This window comes from Lissotriton vulgaris, unplaced genomic scaffold, assembly GCF_964263255.1.
Source record: "Lissotriton vulgaris unplaced genomic scaffold, aLisVul1.2 SCAFFOLD_1139, whole genome shotgun sequence".
Classification (NCBI taxonomy): Eukaryota; Metazoa; Chordata; class Amphibia; order Caudata; family Salamandridae; genus Lissotriton; species Lissotriton vulgaris.
This window is the reverse complement of record NW_028241234.1, coordinates 497,039-515,819: the sequence shown is the minus strand read 5'-3', so window position 1 is coordinate 515,819 and position 18,781 is coordinate 497,039. Positions and strand designations below refer to the sequence as shown.

Sequence of the window (18,781 nt, the reverse complement as noted above, 5' to 3'; positions counted from 1 at the left end):
AATCAGCGATAATTGCCTATCGCCCCCCTTGGCAATATGCCCCAAGATATCTAACGTTGAAACCCTAAGGGGATAGGTCCATAAGAACGTGATTAAGGCTAGACCTTTTTTGAATATGCAAAACACAATTTGCCTAAACCACACTTACTTTCAACAGAAAACATTTCTTTGGGGGATAGAAAAGTATTCATTACATCTTGCCCCGGCAACCTTATTCAATGCCAATTATTTTATAATTTTTACATTTTTCTTTCACATACATTAGCAGAAAAAAAGACAAACTGTACATTCAAATATTTACACTATTGTACATAGTTCTAGCACATATAAAAACAAACAATGATACATCAAACATCCTACAAAGAAATCAATACATTACAAAGAAACAATATCACATACATAAAAAATCAATAAATGAGAAGAATCAAAGAAATGGGGAATATAGTCAAATGTATGACTCAATGAATGATGATGTCTGGACTAGCCAGTCCTAGTTTCATATAAATAATACTCTATTCCACCAAAAACTGCCGACGCGTTTCGAGGCCAGGACTAGTGTCCCTGGTCTCTCATCAGGGCTTTTATTCTTTGTGTCTGAAAGATGCAAAGAAACAACGTTTTACTATCAGACGCATAGATAGCCTCTACACTACCGTTGTTGTTTACACAGGGGTAATAACTACATACCAGGATCTTTTGGAGGGGAGGAGAAGGGGTGTGGATCTTGTTGTATAAATCCGAGGCACCAAGGGGACCATTCGGTGTTATGGCTAGGCAAGCAAGTCTGAAAAATCAGGGTTTAAATTGATTAAACTTGTAGGATGTTTAAATACCTATCTAGTGAGAAAACGCCATCGTTATGATCAACATACCTCGCGGATCTTTCGTGTGCCGTCTACCGGCATGATTAATCGTGAGGTGTAACCATCAATGGTGTTCCTGTAAGGAGCATGAAAGGCACGTTTAAATGAAGGAAACCGATCCCAATGCTCGTTCTACAGTCGGAATCCTTTGGAAAAAAGGGAAGCTTGTGCATACCTTGCCAGTGACTTCGTATTTCTTAGATACAGTGTTTCTCTGACATTCGCGGTGTTATCGGATAAAGAAATGCTTTTGTAAAGTCTGGCAGGTAGAATACCAAAACAGGTGGTACACGTCTTAGCTGAAGCGTTACCTTCTCTCAACGCGCTCCAACAGCAACTGGGATCGTCGCAATGTCAATCAAGATGTCCGACTTGCGTCCAAGCTTGTTATATTTAATCCAGACCCCAGTGCATTATGGACCTTGAAGTTATAAGCTGGTCACCAGACACTAATTGGTTGAAAAACGAGTTTCGAATTTAACCTATGTTAAGCGTACTTGTAGAAGCTGATATAGAAAAGGGTTTATTGCGCGCATGATGTTGCTTGGGGCATGTTGATGAAGTGCGGTGGCGCGTGTTGTATTTGTGGATTTGATACAGTTGCCGGCAAGCCCAGGCAGCCCTCGGTGATTTTATCAAAATTAATATTTGCAAAGACAAGAGGAACACGGCCTATTGAGGGTCACCACAAGTGCGGCAGCTGTGTTGCTTGTCCAAATACCATCGAAGGCAATGAATTCACCCATCAAGGAGTGAAATGGTCACACACAGAGTTCTCTAATTGTAGGACCAAAAATGTGGTCTACGCGATACTGTGCCCATATAGGAAGATTTATATCGGTAAGACCTGCCAGCAGATCAATCATAGAATCAGCCAGCACAGTTCCCGAATCAAAAAGAAAGTGATGACAGGTCCCATGGTCGAGCATTTTTGTGAAAAGGGACATGACGAGCATGACTTCAAGTGGTCTGTCTTATGTACAGTTAATTCCACAATTAGATGCCATGATGTCGAGCGTATTTTGCTTCAAAAGGAGGCATATTTAATCCTGAAATTCAACAGCACGCAAAATGGGCTTAACAACCTCTCAGAAATAGCGCGACTGTGATAGCATGATCAGTTTCTAGAGTGACTTGACTGTCAGGCCTGACGTGCCAGGTTGGGGCAGTAGGCCGTGTTCCTCTTGTCTTTGCAAATAATAATTTTGATAAAATCACCAAGGGCTGCCTGGGCTTGCCACCAACTGTATCAAATCCACAAATACAACACGCGCCACCGCACTTCATCAACATGCCCCAAGAAAAATTGTGCGCGCAATAAACCCTTTTCTATATCAGCTTCTACAAGTACGCTTAACATAGGTTAAATTCGAAACTCGTTTTTCAACCAATTAGTGTCTGGTGACCAGCTTATAACTTCAAGGTCCATAATGCACTGGGGTCTGGATTAAATATAACAAGCTTGGACGCAAGTCGGCCATCTTGATTAAGACCGCGACGATCCCAGTTGCTGTTGGAGCGCGTTAAGAGAAGGTAACGCTTCAGCTAAGACATGTACCACCTGTTTTGGTATTCTACCTGCCAGACTTTACAAAAGCGTTTCTTTATCCGATAGGACCGCAAATGTCGGAGAAACACTGTATCTAAGAAACACGAAGTCACTGGCAAGGTATGCACCAGCTTCCCTGTTTTCCAAAGCATTCCGACTGTAGAATGAGCATTGGGATCGGTTTCCTTCATTTAAACGTGCCTTTCATGCTCCTTACAGGAACACCATTGATGGTTACACCTCACGATTAATCACGCCGGTAGACGGCACACGAAAGGTCAGCGAGGTATGTTGATCATAACGATGGCGTTTTCTCACTAGATAGGTATTTAAACATCCTACAAGTTTAATCAATTTAACCCCTTCCATGCTGGGCCGTTTCCGCCGCTGTGTGGTAAACAAAAGAACAGGGCGGGGCCGTGACGAACCCCAGCCGTCATCAGCACACGAGCGCCGCAGAGCGTGGCGGCTGGGGTTCGTCACCAGCATGGAAGGGGTTAAACCCTGATTTTTCAGACTTGACTGCCTAGCCATAACACCGAATGATCCCCTTGGTGCCCCGGATTTATACAACAAGATCCACACCCCTTCTCCTCCCCTCCAAAAGAGCCTGATATGTAGTTATTACTCCTTTGTAAACCACAACTGTAATGTAGAGGTTATCTATGCATCTGATAGTAAAACGTTGTTTCTTTGCATCTTTCAGACACAAAGAATAAAAGCCCTGATGAGAGACCAGGGACACTAGTCCTGGCCTCGAAACGCGTCGGCAGTTTTTGGTGAAATAGAGTATTATTTATAAGAAACTAGGACTGGCTAGTCAGGACATCATCATTCATTGAGTCATCCATTTGACTATATTCCCCATTTCTTTGATTCTTCTCATTTATTGATTTTTTATGTATGTGATATTGTTCCTTTGTAATGTATTGATTTCTTTGTAGGATGTTTGATGTATCATTGTTTGTTTTCATGTGTGCTAGAACTATGTATAATAGTGTAAATAATTGAATGTACAGTTTGTCTTTTTTTCTGCTAATGTATGTGAAAGAAAAATCTAAAAATTATAAAATAATTGGCATTGAATAAGGTTGCCGGGGCGAGATGTAATAAATATTTTTCTAACCCCAAAGAAATTTTTTCTGTTTAAAGTAAGTGTGGTTTAGGCAAATTGTGTTTTGCATATCCAGGATATCTAACAGCACAATACTAAGGCCCTCAATACAAGTTGGGTGGTTAATTCCATCCCGTATGTAAACCCCTGTTTACGCAGGGGACGGAATTACTAGTTCAGTTTTATGTAACGCTTCCGATAATTGTCGAATGCATAAAAAAACCCAACATTCATTACATTTCAGCAGGTCAAGCCTGCCGAGATTTAACAGCTGAAATATGTACACTATTTACAGACCGTGCAGATTTAGTTTTCTAAACACCAAAATCCGCATGTTATTCCCCAATAACTCATAATAGGTGCTATTTATTGCGCCTGAAAAATAACGAACTCCAGGATATCGTTAATTACCAGGTGTCATAAACAGCACCTTTGCTTGTAATTAGGTCTATAATTTAAACAAGAGGTCCACTAAAATGGTATTTACCATATACTACAATCGACTTTTTATTCTGGTCTATTTAATTATTGTCTTCCAAACATTTTTAATGAGTTTCTGCTCCACATTGGCTTACGGTAGTAACTGAACGGTGGCGCCCTAAATGTCCCATGGGCATAACAGAAGCCCCTGCAGGTCCCTTCGCGAGGTGGGTCTGATCTTCAGGGGGTCTCCAACATTCAGGTGGGCCCCATTCAGCCAAAGGTCAATGAATATTTGTGAGATAGGAGAGACTCAGGGGCTCCTCATCACATTCTGCAGGGGGCGCCATTATTTTGCGTTACGCCACTGAAATGTCCTCAAAGGGATGGCTTTAGGGCGGGGCGATCAGTGCAGCTGCACCTTTTCCTGACCCTCATGGGGTGCTGTATTTAAAAATAACTTCAGGGTCTTAACCATACCCCATATCTGTGTTTTTTTTTTAGCTTAACCATAGATGAGCAATGGAGCAAGGCACCACGATAAGGCAGTCTGCATCAGGAGTGCAGCAGGAATCAGTCCCAACCTATCTTTGAGCTTGCACGAATGGCACCACCAGGAATTCATTTAGCATCAATTTTGTTTTCGAAGTTTGTTGTTTAAGAAGCTAATGATTTCAATGAGAGAAAACATTACAATGTTCAGGTCATGTTCAATGCAAGAATGCAGGTGTGCTGAGGAATGTGTTAATATAACCTACATACTGATGCGTTTCGGCTATATATGGATTTCCCAGGCTAAGCTTTTCATTCATGCACCAGGATTTCATATGTCTAGCTGGGAACTGGGAGAGGACCCTAAATTGGAGACATACAGGCAGGTGAGTTCCTTCCTCTGAAGTGGCAGAAACCAGTTTTAATCGGACCAGGGACTAATCGGCAATTCTCCCGCGTTGGGAGGTCCTGGACTCATGCCACTGACATATGTAAAAAATACAGGAGTCCTTGTTACAGTGCTAGATGGAGAGGTGTGTTTTGCAGTGGCACGCTTGAAAGACATGTTATCCTTTCACATCCTCTATAGGCTGAATTTCAAATAACAAGCACATTGGAACTTTTGATAGGAGTTCAATAACAAAGGAATAAAGATGAAATGCTGCTCATCATGCTGGAGCAGATTCTGGCTGAAACCCTAAAAACCCAATCCCTGATAGTTCCCTGGGAATGCTCCCTAGCTGGGTTTCCTCCTATTTAATTCTCTATGCTTAGAACCCTTGGAAACAACATAGCCCTGATGCCATTGCAATCTCCTTCCATCGCCCGCTTGAAAGTCTTTTATGCCTTTTACTCAAAATTTGTTATATTTCTCTTCACAGGTCCTTTGTAATGTATTGCTTGCTACCGCTTTTCTTAGGTACTTCTTGTATTCTATTTTGTTCTGTACTCATGTTTTACCTCTTGCCATTTACCTTCCTTTGTACAGCGCTCTGATACCCGTTTTAGGTCATGTTTGCGCTTTATAAAACTTTTAAAATAAAATAAATAAATAAAATGATTAAACATTAACATATATGTTCTGGTCTCTTTCTAGACATGCCTTTAATTGTGTCATCATGTCTTTGCATTACAATCTTTCTCATAGTACTTTGCAAATCAGTACTGAATATTTCTGGGCTTTAATTTATTGTGGATCTTAATTTAGGAAGTAAAAAATGGTTCACAGGGAGAACAATTTGAAAACAGTAGTGGTCTATACAACCAATGGGTATAAAATGATGTTCTTACAAGTCTGGCTTGGTGTGTCAACACTGTCCTTTTTAGGCTAGGATGAGCATGTGAGGAGGGAGTAAGGATTAACCAGTCAAGGGGACACTTCTCACTGTGCCATAGGAATCAAGCCACACCTCACTGATGAGGCCTACGTTGGCCAAGCCCAGTCTGAAGTTGCTTTTGTTCTTAGCTGGTGGGGACCTAGCCGTCAATTCAGACTGGACTGTTCTTATTGGAGCAGTACCAAGGCTGATTAGATTATGGCTGATCTCTGCCTAGAGTGACATAGTAGGCAAACAAAATGATGGATTGCAATGGGACCTAAGGTAATTTATTTTGGCTGAGATTAATTCAAGAATTCAACCCATCTCGACTGTAGCGCCTGGCTACCACAACTTCCCAGGAGAGGACAGGAGGACAAATCCAGAAGAAGGGGAAGATGCTTGGCACTGATTAGCCAAGATGCGAGTCAGAGGGAGATCAGGCTTTAGTCCTGGTGTTTACTCTGACACTTTTTATTTTCAAATATTTGCCTTCAAATTGCTAGGGATTTTCTGGAGATCATCACCCTCTCTTTACCGTAACAAGTGCACAGAGCCTTGAATTGAATTGTGGCTGTGAGAGGAAACCAGTACAGATCATTGAGTCTGGGAGTGCTGAGGTCCATTTTCCTGGATCCAGTAAACAGGAAGCAGCCACCATCAATACTACACCAATCATTATATAGTTAGAACTAGTTCCATGTAAGATTTTATAAGCATATATTTTGGTTTGAACAGTCTGAGAATACATATAGTCAATTAAACACAGCTGTGGGCACGTACTTCCAAGTAGAGATAGTTATAGATAGATCTTAGTGAAAACTGAGTACTAGAAGCCTGTGTAAGTTTCCCTTGCAAAGCGCAAGATGACGCTACACCCAATACCAACCACTTACTCTGTAGCAGCCCTGCTACCTTTGCCTCAGGCAGTTTTGTGACATGCATACTGAAGGTGTATTGGCTACATCGTCAATTCTCTGCCCTCTCGCTGTCTTTTTCATTTTTTCATTCCTCCTTTGTTCCTTCTCGACTCTTTTCACTCTCCTTCCAATGTTCCTGCTCTGTTTCTTCTTCTTAGTCTTCCTCTTTCTGTCTGTCTGTCTGTCTCTTGTTCCTTGGGGAAAGAAATCTCTCAAGCCCAGGACCAAGATTACCTCCTGGGGAAAATATCTGTACACTGTATGGCTACCGCGTGGCAAAATTAACAATACTTCCCATATATAGATAGATTACCCTGTCGCTGGCTAAGAAGAGAAGTGCTAAGGCTGAGATTAGGTGTTAACCCTTGATACGCTAACAAAGGGGTAAAAAGGGCAATGATTGATAGCAAGGGGAACTGTGTTTGTACCATGGGAACAACATGTGATGTTTTACATATTTTATTGGATTGGCAGAAGTTTTTAGAAACTTGGAAAGAGATCTTATGACCTATTTTTAAAAAGTATGGTATTAACAATAGGATACAAGCCGTAGATCTTTTAGTTGAAGTGAGAAATTTAGATCTAGCGTGCGCAATGGGGACGTTCATGCAAAAAGTTAAAGAAACGCTTAAATGTGAATGGAACAGAAATATCTGATTTACCATATGATACGGTGCACGCCACGGATTGAGGGAAAGATGAATGATTTTATTTATATGATTTTTATGATGATACTCGTTTTTTTAAATAATGGTGATTTTATGAGTGGTATTCGTGAAGATTTTAAATGTTTAAGGACCACTTAGTCCAAATAAACTTTACTTTTCAACTGAATTCTGTCCTCTCACTGTCGTTTTCATTTTTCATTCCTCCTCTGTTCCTTCTTGACTCTTTCCACTCTGCTTCCAATGTTCCTGCTCTGTTTCTTCTTCTTAGTCTTCCTCTTTCTGTCTGTCTGTCTGTCTCTCTCTCCTATTATGGTTCACACCCATCAAGCACTAACAGAAAGCACGGTTATGAACACATTCTCAACAGGGTATTTGAAACCTTTTGTACTATTTACAGATTGTTTCAAGCAGGTGTCTTTTCCATTCTTGCCCTGGTTCTTTAGTAGCTTGAACTCATTCTGTTCCACCGCTAAACACCACCTGTGCCCTCTAGGCATTGCCTCCGTGGATAGATCGAGGTCAAAAGTGAGAATTGAGGGTCCTGGGTTGGAATAAAATCTCTGGTGCAGGCCTCATTAAAGTCAATGGTAACAGTGAGAATGGTAAACAAGCATTTAAATGCAATCGGTCTCGCCTTTGGGAACCTATGTGTTTTTAGCTATGCAGCACATTAGCCTGGGTGCTGACACATCTTCTGTGCTTTAACATGGAGGGAAAGTAAGCACCAAAGTGTGTGACAGGCCAGGTATGGAAACACATGGAGAGAAATATTGTCTTTCAGCGGTAAATGGTATAGTCCAAATCTCTATTTTTAATATAAAATCAGGGTCTTCGGTAGTTATATCTGTGAAAATACAACATTTTAAAACAAATATTATTGTCTATGGGTGCTTGTGGAAAACAATTTCTATGGACTGGAATCTAGAGAATGCTAAAGTGATTCTGGTATTTTACTGACCTCTGCTGGTCGTTTTCTATCAAGAAAGTTAAATAGAGGCAGTTGCTAGAAATTTTTTTAACCACATGGCTGCTAGGCGTTTTCCCCTCCTGTGCTGGGAATTGTTGTTTTACTTTATTTCATGACGAGCTGGCCTTGTTATCCGCGCACGCAGGTAAGCGCCATGACGAGCCCAGCTCGTCATTAGCTTCGAAGGGGTTAAAGAAAGTCCCTCAGCTGAAAGCAATTTTGGTATTTTACTGACCTCTTCTGGTCTTTTTCTATCAAGACAGTTATATAGAGGCAGTTGAACAGAAAAAAAAGTCCCTAAGTGGAAGCAGACAAGTCCTAGGGCTGATCTCCAGAGCCTACAAAGTACATACACATATAAGTATATACTAAAGTATATACAAGAGGTCTTGAATGCTCGACCGAAAAATGAGAATGTTCTCCATGAAGTGTGGATCATTAAATGAGAGAAACTGAGCAGGTAAGCAACAGACTCACACCTAATGAGTAATAGTGTGCTCCAAGACCTAATGTGTCATGGTGCGCCATGAAGTGAAAATCACTCTTAGTGTGTAAGAATAAGCTTCAGTGTGTGAGACCTGTCAATGTGCGACCAGCTCCATTGAACAGGGTCTGTCAACCAAGGCAGGAGGCTTGCATCCAGTCAGAGGGGCCACTGGCATTGTGAAGCCCCCACTTTCACAGCTTAAGAAGGGGTGGTGTTGACACCTATACTTTTTTATGAGCCTGTGGTGTCTCCAGCTCTACGGAAAAATCCTAAACACAAAGAAAGTTAAAGGATCACAGATGGGAAGCCAGTCTTAGTAAAAAAAATCCCAAAAGGAGAAAGAGAAGGAAATAATGTTGGTACAGAGCTTCAGTTGGGGCAGCATGTGCGATAAATAACACCTGTTACGAGTTTGTGGGGAATAACATGCAGATTTTGGTGTTTAACGCACCCAGATCCACATGATACAGTAAATACTGCATGCTTTTCCCCAGTTACGATTGTGTAGGTTTGACCTACCAACATTTAAAGAAGGTCGAGTTATTTAATACACCCAGTAATCTTGGCTGTATTAAATACCTTCAAACTCATAATTCTGACCCATGCATAAAGAAGAGTTTACACATAGGTTAGAATTAGCCCACTCATTCGGAATCAGCCTCTAAATGTACTCTGTCACAATAAAGGGGTGGAATTACTTCAATGCTAACAAAACATGGAATTCTGATAGTTCACCTATGCACACTAAATACAAAAAGTTTAAAAACTCATTGTGCAGCTCTTAAAATCGGTCTTGTCTGAGTAAAGCTAGAGGCAGCTGTCCTTCTTCCAAGTGGTGATTGCCTTCATCCCGTTGTGGAAGTTGCTCTTCGCTGCTGTGGGTTCGTCTGTGAGGGAGAGAATCAGCTGTGTGTCATCAGCATAGGAGACGATATTGAGTCTGTGGCTTCTGACCATGTCTGCAAGTGGACCATGTAGATGTTGAAAAGGGTGGGGCTCAGGGAAAGTCCCTGAGGCACTCCGCAGCTGATCTATATGGGTTATGAGTTGAATGGTGGAAGTCTGACTCGCTGTGTTCGGCTGGTGAGGAAAGAGCGGATCCATTTTAGGGCTTTGTCGTGGATGCCAGCATTGTGGAGTGTTGCGCATAGGGTGAGGTGGGAGATGGTGTTGAAGGCAGCTGAGAGGTTCAGGAGAATGAGGACAGTAGTTTTGCCTCAGTCAAGGAGGGTAAATAGGTCATCTGTAGGGTCGAGGAGAGTGGTCTCAGTGCTGTGGTTGTTTCTGAAGCCGATTGGGAAAGGTCCAGGATGTGGTTTGTTTTAATGAACAAGCATTGACCTGTTTCTTGATAACTTTGGCTGAGTAGGGGAGCAGAGAGATGGGTCTGAAGGTCTTGAGGTCTGTTGGGTAGGCAGAGGGTTTCTTCAGCAGGGATTGATCTCTGCGTGCCTCCAGTCTTCCGGGAAGGTGGCAGACTCAATGGAGCAGTTAATGGTGCAGCAGAGTTTGGGTGCGATGGAGGTACCAGCTCTGTTGAAGATGTGGTAAGGGCAGGAATCAGAGGGGTCTCCGGAGTGGATGCTCTTCATGATCCTGAGGGTGTCGTCAGAGGTGAGGGTGGTCCATGTTGGCAAGGTCTGCTGGGGTCTGGAGCTGTTGGGTGCGTGGTTGCGGGTGTGTTGGGTGGGTCTTGGGTGCAAGCTCCTTGATCGTGCGGTGGAAGAAGGTGGCGAGATTGTCGCACAGGTCTTGAGAGGGGGAATGTCTGCAGTCTTCTTGCTGGGTTTGGCGAATTCTTTGACCATGGCGAAGAGTTCTTTGCTGTTGTGTGTGTTGGCATTGATGTGTTCCTGTATGGCTGCTTTCTTTGTTGTTCTGATGAGGTGGTGGTGTGCAGTGATGGTGGGTTTGAGGGCTGCGTGGTCTTCCATAACCTTGCTGCTCCTCCATCTTTTCAAGAGCTGTCTGCAGGTGTGCCTGGACTCTTGAAGGGTGGGGAGAACTAGCTGGCTTTTTTGGAGGGCTTCTTGCTGGAGGGTTTCCTGAAGGGAGTCTGTATATTGCCACAGTCGGCAAACAGGCAGTGGAGGTTGAGGGCTGAGGTGTTGACGCCCTTGGATGTTGGTGGTGGGGTTTTGCTGAGGGAGGTGGTGAGCTGATCTTCAGTAACCGTGTTCCATCTTCTGTGAGAATTGGGGTGGGTATGGTGGCCTATAGTGGGTTTGGTGAGGGAGAAGTGGATGCAGTGGTAGTCAGTCCAGTGTGACCTTGGAGGTGTGGCTGATAGAGATGTTGTTGCTTGCGAAGAAGATGGGGTTGAGCATGTGTCTTGCTGAGTGGGTTGGAGTTGGGACCAGTTGTTTGAGTCCGATGATGGCGAGGCTCTCCAGTAAGAATGAGATGTTGTGGTTTTCGAGGTTGTCCAGGTGGAAATTGAGGTCTTGGAGGAAGATGTGGCCCGTAGAGGGGAGAGCGTGTTGTGAGATGAAGTCGGCTTTGGCTTTGCTGAAGGGTGACGGGGTCTGGGAGGTCTGTAGATGGGGGTGCAGCAGAGGGTGGCGTTCGGTTGGTCTTGATCTGGAAGTGGAGGGGCTCCATGCAGTCATCATAGCTGGTTGTGAAGCAGAGGGTGTTTTTGTGTATGATGGTGATGCCTCCTCCCTGTCTGTTGATGGGGTCTTTGTGGATGATTTTGTAGCTGTTGGGATGAAGGTTGTGATGTCCGAGGCTGAGGTGGGGTTCATCCAGGTTTACATAAAGAAGGCAACATCAGGGGAGATAGAGTCGAGCAGGTCCCAGATCTCCATGCTGTGTCTCATGAGGGAGCGGGTGTTGAATAGGATGCATCTGAGGTGGTCGGATCCGGTTCTTGAAGGCTGTGCAGTCAGTGGATCTGGTGCACGGAGGGCAGAGGGAGGAGGGAGGAGAAGATGCTGTTGCAGCAGGTGAACCAACCTTGGGTGTTCTTCAGTGATACAAGGTGGCAAGAGGTGGACAATTGGGGTTAAGTGCATGGAGGGTGCTGGAGTCGTAGTGGTGGATGGTCCGAGAACCATGGTCTATGTCGCTGGGTGCTGTCCAGGCAAAGACGAAGTAGTCTTTGGTACACTTGCTACACAGCCATGCAGCAGCCGCCATTAAGTAGTGTCAGGGGAGTGTTGGGCAGCTGGGAGGCACAAAGTGCAAAACCTGTGCTGGAGGAGGGCATGGGCCGCAGGGGACTTGCAGCTTCGAGGGCATCGAAAGGGGAAAATGTTGAAAACAAGAGGAGAAATTAGAGAGAGTGAAAAGAAGCAATAATAGATAAAAATGAAGGTAAAAAAGAGCAGAGGAGCACAAAGGAAGAAACGAGAAAATCAGAGGGCAGAGAGCAGAGATGCTCCCTACTAGACCACCAGGGATGAGGCACAGGTGGGTGCCTGTGGGTGGAGGAGGGCCTCAAACTTAGGACCTCAAATGGTCAGGGGGAAACAACTACCAGGCGGAGCTGTGCAGCAAGAGAAGCAATTTACTGACAAGGTCAGTAAGATTGCTCCTTCACTGTGCAGCAGCCGCCATTAAGTAGTGTTTGGTTAGGGCTGGACAGCTGGAAAGTGGGAAAACGGCAATGGAAGGGATTGGGCCATGGGAGACGAGCAGCGGCAAGGGCACAGAAAGGGAAAAAGGCACAAAAAGCTATTTACTGACCCAAATGTTTCTTTACAATGCATTCATTTACCACACAAGCCGTTACAATGGCTTGCCTTAAGGTACGCTTTGTATTACTGATCTTGGACTTTAAGTCCAACATTTTCCCTACTGATGCGCAGACTGGAGTTGTAATAGTAAATGATCCTATTCCAATGTCCAGTGCTTTCTCTAAGGCAAGTCATTTTAATGACTTGGGTGGTAAAAGAATGCATTTGTGGTTCGGACCACACTGTTACGGCAGGTGTTGTAAATGGCTGCTTGGCTCCGTGCCAGGCCCAGAAAGAGGATGGGGGTTGGGCCCAGAGACCGCATTCCCCACAGGGCTCTGTTCCTCTGAGAAGAGCCAGGGACAAGGATGGGGGTGGGCCCAGAGAGCAGGAGGCAGCACAGAGCACTGCTCAGGACCCTGACAAGGAGGTGGGGGGGGCAGTGAGAGAGCAGGACGCAGCACAGAGCACTGCTCAGGACCCTTACAAGGACGGGGGTGGGGGCCCTAGAGAGCGAGCAGGAAGCAGCACAGAGCACTGCTCTGGACTCTGACAAGGAGGGGGTCCCAGAGAAAGAGCAGGAAGCAGCACAGAGCACTGCTCGGGACCCTGACAAAGACGGGGGCTGGGGGCCCCAGAGAGAGAGGAGGCAGCAAAAAGCACTGCTCGGGACCCTGACAAGGACGGAGGCTGGGGGCCCCAGAGAGAGAGGAGGCGGCACAGAGCCCTGCTCAGGATCCTGACAAGGACGGAGGGGGGCTGGGGGCTCCAGAGAGAGAGGAGGCAGCACAGAACACTGCTTGGGACCCTGACAAGGACGGGGGTGGGGGCCGCAGAGAGCAGGTGGCAGCACAGAGCACTGCTCGGGACCCTGACAAGGACGGGGGTGGGGGCCCCAGAGAGAGAGGAGGCAGCACAGAGCACTGCTCAGGACCCTGACAAGGATGGAAGAGGGTTGGTGTCCCCAGAGAGAGAGGAGGCAGCACAGAGCACTGCTCAGGACCCTGACAAGGACGGAAGGGGACTGGGGTCCCCAGAGAGAGAGGAGGCGGCACAGAGCCCTGCTCAGGATCCTGACAAGGACGGAGGGGGGCTGGGGCCCCAGAGAGAGAGAAGGCAGCACAGAACACTGCTCGGGACCCTGACAAGGACGGAGGCTGGGGGCCCCAGAGAGAGAGGAGGTGGCACAGAGCCCTGCTCAGGATCATGATAAGGACGGAGGGGGACTGGGGGCCCCAGAGAGAGAGGAGGCAGCACAGAACACTGCTCAGGACCCTGACAAGGATGGGGTGGGGGCCCCAGAGAGAGAGCAGGAGACAGCACAGAGCACTGCTCAGGACCCTGAAAGAAGGGGGGCAGAGAGAGAGCAGGAGGCAACACAGATACCTGTTTGGGACCCTGACAAGGAGGGGGCAGAGAGAGAGCAGGAGGCAGCACAGAGCACTGCTCAGGACCCTGACAAGGATGGGGTGGGGGCCCCAGAGAGAGAAGAGGCAGTACAGAGCACTGCTCGGGACCCTGATAAGGACTGAGGCTGGGGACCCCAGAGAGAAAGGAGGCAGCACAGAGCACTGCTCAGGACCCTGACAAGGACGGAGGAGGGGCTGGGGGCCCCAGAGAGAAAGTAGGCAGCACAGAACACTGCTCGGGACCCTGACAAGACATGGTGGGGGCCCCAGACAGAGAGGAGAAAGCACAGAGCACTGCTCAGGACCCTGACAAGGATGGAGAGGCGGGGCTGGGGGCCCCAGAGAGAGAGGAGGCAGCACAGAGCACTGCTCGGGACCCTGACAAGGACGGGGGTGGGGGCCCCAGAGAGAGCAGGAGGCAGCACAGAGCACTGCTCAGGACCCTGACAAGGACGGGAGGGGGCCCAGAGAGCAGGAGGCATCACAGAGCACTGCTCAGGACCCTGACAAGGAGGGGGGCAGAGAGAGAGCAGGAGGCAGCACAGAGCACTGCTCAGGACCCTGGCGGGGGCTGGGGGCCCCAGAGAGAGAGGATGCAGCACAGAGCATTGCTTGGGACCCTGACAAGGATGGGGCTGGGGGCCCCAGAGAGAAAGGAGACAGCAGAGAGCACTGCTCAGGACCCTGACAAGGACAGGGCGGGTGGGGGCCCTAGAGAGCAGGAGGCAGCACAGAGCACTGCTCAGGACCCTGGCAAGGACGGGGTGGGAGCCCCAGAGAGAGAGCAGGTGGCAGCACAGAGCACTGCTCAGGACCCTGACAAGGATAGGGGGGTGGGGGCCCCAGAGAGCAGGAGGCAGCACAGAGCACTGTTTAGGACCCTGACAAGGACGGGGGTGGGGCCACAGAGAGAGAGAGCAGGAGGCAGCACAGAGCACTGCTCAGGACCCTGACAAGGAGGGGGGCTGGGGCCCAGAGAGAGAGCAAAAGGCAGCACAGAGCACTGTTCGGGACCCTGACAAGGGTGGGAGTGGGGGCCCCCAGAGAGAGCATTCTCCAGGGCAAAGCTCATATGAGAAGGGATGAGGCAGAAAACTGGTGCCTTCAGGTAAGCACTCTAGTTAGAAGCACCATGTGGGCATCCGCAGGAGGGGCAAGGGGGGCCGAGAAGGGTACAAGGCAGAAGGGAAAAGGGTGCAAGAAAGAGAGGGAAAGCGTGCAAGGTAGAGAGTAGAAGGGTGCAAGGCAGAGAGGAGAAGGGTACAAGGCAGAGGAGTGAGGAAATATAAATTTTTGGTCATGTTATGTTCCCTAGCGCGTACCCCACCGACTCCATGTACCAGCTTAAAGTGCATGTAACTTCCCTCCTGTGCCAGCTATAACGACGCAAATACATTTGCGTCCAACGTTAACTTGTCCTCTTTCAGATCCACCATGAATGGATTATATAGTCCGTTCCTAAGTATGCTATGCCACCGTCTTTTTGTAGTACACTTTACATGTTTTTCTGCCCTGGCCGAGTAGGCCCTGAATTTCTGCCATCGAACCTCTTTTTTGGCTCCTGACTCTGACAGCCTCTGCCCAGGCTACCTCTGTACCCGTGAACTCTGACTTACTTTCAGCGCGGCCCCTCGCGCTCAGCTCAGCCTGCTTTCTGCCAAGACTGACTATAACCTTCGAGTTATCTGTTCCGCTCCTCGAGAATGCATTCCTGCCTACTAGCTCCAGTAAACATCCTCCCCAGCTGCAGAGCCAAAGGGCCGACCTGTCTCAATGCAAGTAATTCATAGCCTCTGTTACCATGCTTCCATGGAAGGCCTCGTGCCCCCACGCTTCACATGCAGACACTTAGGCGCTTATACACGCATCCACAGTTAGCATAGAATAGCTTCTGCCTTAGAGACCTTTCTGCCCAGATAGTATGGTTCCTAAACATCAGATATCAGATATGATAGAAGTACAAGTTGATCTGACATGCCAGACTTCTGTCTCTTTCCGTCAGTGTAAATGTCAAGTCCCCTGCACCCCTCCAATCACACGTCATGCAGCTGCGCGCGCATCCAAGCTTCCGATTTCTGCTGACATTGCAACAATTCTGTTAGCACCACCCCTTGGCGCCACCCACTTGCGTCACCTATCAGTGACGTTTCTAGCACACACCTCTGGTTCACGCCTAGTTCACGCCTCTTAATTACGTACTAGTACCACGTGTATACTGTTATCTTGTCTTCTCTCAGCTGTTACGCCTCTTGCACTATTACTTATGATGTGAATTAAGTATATAAGCTATGTAATATCAATAAAGTTTGCTCTATCCCTTCTGACACCCCTGTGGTGGTCAGAACATGATATCCTGGTCACGACCATTCCTTTTTAAGGAATAAAACCCCTAAGAAACTCTAACACCACGGACTCTGTCTTTTTTCATTCCGATTGAGTGATTATTGATTAAGTACTTACCTGCATAGAAATTAAGAGAGTAAATTAATTATTTACGTCATTTTGGCGCCCGAACAGGGACCCCTCCCCCACCTCACGCGCCGGTTGGCGCATTGCAAGCTCTGTCCCCTGCCGTCAGTTAGACGGAACCTACGCGTACCGGCAGGATTTCCTGCATCTCCCTCTGACCCAAGGAGGTGACGAAGACTGCGATCAGTGCCCAGACGAGGCGGTGAGGAGTGCGGAGGATCCCGACCAGAGCCTAGCCGAAAGAAGCAAGGTCCGAGGTGTCAAGAGGCCCACCAGGTTTTCCGAAGTTTTCCGAAGTTTTCCGAGGTTTTCCGAAGTTCTCCGAAGTTTTCCGAAGTACCGAGTCGGGTCCAGTCGAGTTTTCCGAGGCCTTCTGTTTCCGTGCTTCCCGGTGAGTACCATTGCTGGGTCGTATCTAGACGGGTTTGGGTACGCAAGTCCGGTCTGCACTGTTTTTAGGCAGTGTATCTGTACTGTTTAGCAGTATATCTAGTATTCCGAATTTTTGCACTGTTACACCAGTGTATCTGTACTGTTGAGCAGTACATCCAGTATAGGGGGGTAGTCATCTATGTTTTAAATGTTTTTATGTGATTAATGTCGTGGTATGAATGTGACTGTTTAAATGTGTATTATTGTATTTCTCGTATAAACTAGCTGTCAAGAGTATTAAGGAATAAGGATTGAGCATTCAGTAATAAGTAAGCAAAATGCCGTTTTTCAACAAGTTAAAGCAGATAGGAACTAGGAAAGGGATACTGGAGGAAGAAATTCCTATTCCCCCTAGGGACACTCCAGGTAACTTTATGTACCACAAACATGGCATAGATGCCATATTATATCTAGATTTATGGGCCGATTACACCAAGCACCTAGACGAAAGACACAGATGGCCTGTTACTGGAACATGGGATGCCGAGTGCATCATGAAGGTAGAAGAAGCATTATGGAAAAAGAAAGCTAGACAATCCCAGAAAGACGCCATAGAATTCTGGCGTAAGGAATCACATAAGCGCGCTGAGAAAGCACTCCGTAGAGAGGACAGACTTAAAGAATCAGAAAAGGCCCAAGAAAATGAATTAGTTATTGAAGGGATCCGAGTAAAAACAGAACAAATAGACCGTGCCCGAAACAATCTTGTAAACGGAATGTATCTCGCGGCCGAGGGCACATCTGAAGGCCTATCAGAAATACCGAAAAACTTACCGCCACCATTAGTTCCAACTAAAGTAATGCATAAGACTACTAAAGACATATTCTTAAATTCCTATCTAGAGGATGTAGCACCAGCTTACACCAATCTGCCTGTTCGTGCCCTGCCTACTGACAGGGATGGGGGTGGCACTACGCCCCCAGATCATGTTCCGCCAGTACCGCGACAGACCTCTCATGTTCCGCCAGCTCCGCCACTTCCCGCACCCAAGATTGAACTACCGAAACAAGTCCTACCTGATCCTACTAAACGACAAATTCAAGTTCAGATTCAGACTCCGCAGAGAGATAATGCCCAAGCATCCGCCTCAGGAGGTGCGACTGCAGGTCCTCGGACCCCGCCATTAACACACAGATTCAATTTAAGGGACACGCAGAATCCTTTCACGTTCCAGTCCCCCCGCCTTGACGCATTAAAGGAAAACATGTCAGTTTGTAGATATGATCCAGTACCCGGAAAAAACGATCTAATGATATTGGCATCACTACGATTAAGATCTGCCACTGATATCTTGCTATGCTATGTAGGAATGAAGGAACGGCTAGATAGAATATATGAGTTTGTTCAGACAGGGAAAGACCCTGACAGTGTCAAGGATGCCATGGATAAACAGAAAGTTGACATTCAAGCACAGATATTACGATTTTTCATAAATTGTCTAATAAGAGAACGAGACAGGCCTGAGACAGATCAAAGTGAATTAGATGCACTAACCAAGTGGGGTCAAAATATAGCCGAAGGAAAACATGACAGGGGGGCTTGCATAGCCAGTATGTACCAGAAAATTAGAAGGGCAGTGATAACGGCACACCAGAAAGGGAATGACAAAGCTTCCTCCGAGGAGGAAGAAGAACTTACAGAACAAGGAAGGACTACAGATACTATAGCATATGTAGGTAAGGGAAACTACCTTAGGAAAGGCATCCGTCCGGAAAACAAGAGAGTTTTTCTCTCTGCTTTAACAAACCCGAATTCTTCTGAACATCAGTTCCAGGAAACTGATAAAAGGCTTCGAGACCGAGTGGGGTACCACGTACTCAATTCTATGGATGAACAGGAACTAGCCCGGTCAGCCGTGTTATGGGCCGAAAACCCAGACATATATCATGATGATACGTTAGCACAGACATTCTTGAACCTTTCCCCAGACGAGCAGAAAATAGCAGGTGTATACATGATTCAACACCTCCTCATCAAGTACAGAAACACCATTC

The 18,781-nt window shown here is 46.6% G+C and overlaps 1 protein-coding gene across 1 annotated transcript in view; it reads left to right on the top strand.

Annotated features, from left to right (window-relative positions):
- C8G (complement C8 gamma chain) overlaps positions 1 to 5,509 on the top strand; it is a 69,363-nt gene extending 63,854 nt beyond the window's left edge. Inside the window, exon 7 of the mRNA XM_086948057.1 lies at positions 4,451 to 5,509. Within this exon, the coding sequence (XP_086804183.1) occupies positions 4,451 to 4,455 (5 nt within the window). The 3' untranslated portion in view covers positions 4,456 to 5,509. The remainder of the gene's footprint in view (positions 1 to 4,450) is intronic.
- The last annotated feature ends 13,272 nt before the right edge of the window (positions 5,510 to 18,781 follow it).